Source organism: Microtus pennsylvanicus, chromosome 1 (genome assembly GCF_037038515.1).
Source record: "Microtus pennsylvanicus isolate mMicPen1 chromosome 1, mMicPen1.hap1, whole genome shotgun sequence".
NCBI classification, from domain to species: domain Eukaryota; kingdom Metazoa; phylum Chordata; class Mammalia; order Rodentia; family Cricetidae; genus Microtus; species Microtus pennsylvanicus.
This window is the reverse complement of record NC_134579.1, coordinates 98,531,871-98,536,542: the sequence shown is the minus strand read 5'-3', so window position 1 is coordinate 98,536,542 and position 4,672 is coordinate 98,531,871. Positions and strand designations below refer to the sequence as shown.

Here is a 4,672-nt window from a genome sequence, read left to right as displayed (position 1 = left end):
ACTAATGGATGAAATTAGGTCCAAGACAGAAATCAAGAATTCTTTATAGATTTCAATAAAAATGAAAATACAACATACCCAAACACATGGAACACAAAGAAGGCAATGTTAAGATGCAAGTCCATAGCAATACATCAAATCTACATACCGACATCAAAAATGAGAGTGTTATTGTATCAACAAATTAATAACACATTTGAAAATTAAAAAAAAATAAGAACAGCATAATACCCAAAAAAAGTAATTGGGAAGAAACAGTCAAACTCAGGGCTGAAATTAGTAAACCAGAAACCAAAATAAAGCAATAAGACAATATTATAAAACTCTGTGGACTACTAAACTGAAAAAGGTACACAAAGGGCATGATATCTTTTCTTATATTCTTAATTTAAATACAAAGATATCACGTTCCCCTCCCTTTTCTTTCCACAACTACCCAGCCACTGACCAATGAACCCCTGCCATGCCCACACTCTCAAGTTAACAAGATTTTTCTCTTTTATTATTGTAACATACACAAATTAGTAAATACAACCTCTGGGGTACATTATAGTTGTTTATCTGTATATAGTTTCAAGGCTGGCTACTCTACACTGGAAAACCAATAATGGGGCTCATCATTTACACTCAATGATTGGCATCACCCCCAGAGATTCAGATTCAAAATGTTTATAAGTTCAACATAATAAACATAGTGAGCATAAACTACCATATACACAGACTAAAAAACCATAATTATCTAATTAGAAGAAGAATTCCAACAGTGATACAAGGGACATATCTCAACATAATAAATAACACATGCTGCAAGCCGACAGCCAGCATCAACTTAAATAGAAATGCAGAATATTTCCACTAAAATCAGGAACAAGGCAACAATGTCCACTCTCCTCATACCTATTCAATATAGTATGTGAAGTTTTATCTAGAGCCCGCTGTGGTTTTATCTTAATATTTTGGGTAATATCGTTGGACTTTATATGTCTTATTGGGGTTGGTTCATTAGTTGTTGGTTGGTTTTGTTTTGATGGGTTAATTCTGAGGCTGAAACTCACCATGAACCTGGGAATGACCATGAACTTTTGATTCTCATGAGTTCAGGAGTCGCAGACATATATACCACCAAGCCCAATTCAAGGCACTCCTGCACACCTAAGCCAGGATGTTGGGAATGCCAGACAATCACTGTACTGACTGAGCTGCATTGTCTATGCCTCCTTTCAAAACATTATTCAGATTGGGTTTGGGTTTGGATTTACTTTATCCATATCTCTTCAGGAATTTCATAGTATGTACGCAGTAGAATTTACATTAGAAAAAGGATGGCAAACCAAAGGAATCTGAAGTCAGAAGCCTGTTCAACAGGAGTTGCAACCTTACTGAAAAACCTAAGGGGACACACCCTTACTCAGGTAATAAGAGTGCTTCTGCTACAAGCTAGAGAAGTTTTGTTGGGTTAGAAGATTGGGGAGGAAAAGGGGCTGTATGTGTGGACAGATGGACAAGGTTCTATACCTCGGAAGGGATTAGGATTGTGGTTTGGTTGATTTTGAAGTACATGACATGTGTTGTAGAACACTCAAAGCCTTTCTTAGAAACAAAAGTTCAGGTAAAGGGTCCAAGATGGCAGCACAGCTATTCTATCAGTTTCAATGATGGATATCATATTAGATTAGGATCCATGTTATTTGTGCACTAGGCAAAAAGCATCAGGAATTTGCTTAAATCAGTTCAAGACATACCATACTCAACTATATATTCCAGAAAACTATAACCATGATCACTAGGTGAAAAGATCTCTCCTCAACACTTTTTTAAAAGCCCTAGCAACATCCTTATTCCTGAGAGTATAAATCAAGGGATTCAGGGTAGGAGTAATGATGCTATAAAAAACAGAACCAACTTTGTCTTGCAAAGGATTGCGCTGGGATCGGGGTCTCATATAGGAGAACATACCAGCACCATACCCAAGAGAAACCACAATGAGATGAGAACTGCAGGTGGCAAAGGCGTTTCTTTTACTCCCAGCTGAGCGCATCTGCATGACACTGTGGAGAATGAGTCCATAGGATGTAGAGACAAGAATGATGGGGAGGAGAAGAAAACTAACGGTACTGATGTAAACTGTGGTCTCATACAGAGTGATGTTCCCACACAGCAACTTCAAAATAGCTGGAAATTCACAGTAGAAGTGGTGGATGATTCTTGAACCACAGAAAGGGAAGCTCATCAAGATGGATGTGTGGATTAGAGAGTTCACAGATCCACTCAACCATGACATGACAGCCATCATCTTTCCCACTCTTCTGCTCATGAGCACAGTGTAGCGTAAGGGGTGACAGATGGCAACATAGCGGTCATAAGACATGAGAGCCAGGAGGACACACGCTGCACCAGCAAGACACAGGTACATGAAGTGCTGGGTGGCACAGCCCACAAACGAGATGGACTTCTTGCCAGACAGGAAGTTGGATGCCATCTTTGGAATGGTTGTGGAGACTTGCATCAGATCCATGAGAGACAGCTGGCTGAGCAGGAAGTACATTGGTGTGTGAAGACGGGGGTCAGCACAGATGAGGAGGATGGTGAGGCTGTTGCCACTCACTGCAGTAAGGAACACCAGCATGATCAGGAGGAAAAGACAAAGGGAGAAGAAGGAGTCATCAAAGAGCCCTTGAAGTATGAAGTCTTCCAGGGAGGTCTGGTTCCACCCCCACATGTTCTTTCCTCATCCCCTGAAAGAACCAGGAGAAGACAGGAGTGTGATGCAAGAAACACAACTTGACAATAAACACTTCCTTTCTCAGGAAAAATGTGATTTTCTTCTTTATCTACCTATTCTCAATGCCTTTGTATATATCCATTGGACATGATACTGGGCCACATGTGGACAATTTGTAGAAGTGTATCTATTTATAATTATGCAACAACTCTAGCTCTCCAACTGATATTTTAAAAAGAGAAACCTACAAATCTTTCTTGAAAATCATCATCACCGTGAAGTACCAGAATATCTACATTGTATAGAAAGCCCAAAATGGGAGCTGAGGTGACATCTCACCAAGTACAATGCAAGGTGCCATACAAGCCTGACTACCCAAGGTTGATCCCCAAGGCTTTTGTGGAATTATCGAGTGTCAATGGGGTTGAAATTCTGTGAAATGCTGTCCACTGGACAGGACATGTCCACTGCACTCCTAAACTCATTGGTGTTAGGATCACCTGCATGAGAGCAACCAACTTTCCATCAAGGAGTGTGACACAGTCTGAGTAAGCTACAAATAAAAGGGAGGAACGGGAGGGAGAAGTACATGATAGGGGAGAGGTAGGAGGGAGTCGACCTGCATGTGATCAAGATACATAGTACATGAATATGAAATTGTGAAGGTGTCTTAATAATAAAATTAATGAAAGATTATTAAGTTTTGGTTCTTTAAAACTGAGTCACTGTGTTTCATATTGTTTTGGTGCAAACTGAAGTACAGTTTAAAGTAGTAGTTCTCAGCCTTCCCATTGCTGCAGTTTTTTTATACGTTTCCTCGTATTGTGGTGACCCACGAACATAAAATTGCTTTCACTGCTCGTTATGAATTTTAAGTTTCTTGGTGGGGACTCAAAGACTGAGAGCTGCTGGATTAAATAAACACAAATGAGTAGTAAGATAAATCATAACGAAGCATCTCTGTGCAGACTCCCCAGAAAACAAGCAGGAGATACCTCCTGCATATATTTGTGCCCACCACATAATGTATCATGGACAGAAGAAATAAGGATTGTAGATGTTCATCAGCCATGCTTTCCTATCCATAGTTTATCTAGTACTCATATGAATACTAATAAGATTGATTGCTGAATTGCCTTGGTGAAGCATAACTAAAAGAAATCTAAATTGATCTTACATGTAGTACCCTATCTTTCTTAGGCTTTTTCCCACTGTTTTGTATTTTTTACAATGTCCTCCTGAGTGCCACACTCCCTAAACCATGAAGGATAGGAACATGCTCCTCAAACAGGAAGTAAACAAACTTCACACATTTAGGAAACGTGAAACTTTCAAGAGTCTGAAGGGTCCCTTCCCAAAGATGTGGAAACAGAAAAGGGTACCTGGAGAGGAGACTCCCACAAGCAATGCTACCAAGAAGAGACTCTCCTACACATGGGGCTGGCTGCAGGGCATGCAAAGAACTCCAGGGTTTTGTAGCTCCCATGAATCATTCTGAGTTTTCAGGTTGGCTCTTCTGTGATGCAGCTACTTTTGAATTCACCATGCTCCTGAAAGTAGCCACTCCCCATACTTAGTAAAATGCTTGCTTCACCAAATTGAACTTTGCTATAATCATTACATCAGACTGTCATGGATTTGGGGTGAGTAGATGCTGTGTTTGTCCTATCTCCCTGGGGAATATTCTCATACAACAAGTACTAAAGTTCTACAAGATCATCACACATTCCAAATTGTTTATGTTCTCAAGCAAAGAACTCATAACTAAATGCATTCTTCAAAAATTAATTGAACCAATGAAGAAACATATTTCTTAGACCATATGTTAACCAAGGCAGAACAATATCTCATCTTTACATCTATCACTTAAGTGGGTATTTCAGTCTCATTCTATGTGAATTTACATACAAACTTTAAGTCCAGTAAGATGGTTCGTTGATGAAGGAAGCA

At 39.6% G+C, this 4,672-nt stretch overlaps 1 protein-coding gene across 1 annotated transcript; it reads right to left on the bottom strand.

Annotated features, from left to right (window-relative positions):
• Positions 1–1,783: 1,783 nt before the first annotated feature.
• On the bottom strand, positions 1,784–2,719 carry LOC142849871 (olfactory receptor 2AE1-like). The gene has a single exon (XM_075972716.1). It carries the CDS (start codon positions 2,717–2,719, stop codon positions 1,784–1,786), a length of 936 nt encoding a protein of 311 aa, XP_075828831.1.
• Between the last annotated feature and the right edge of the window lie 1,953 nt (positions 2,720–4,672).

What these genes read in the sequence shown, in the direction of transcription:
- LOC142849871 (XM_075972716.1), bottom strand. Translation starts at nt 2,719, where the DNA reads ATGTGGGGGTGGAACCAGACCTCCCTGGAAGACTTCATACTTCAAGGG.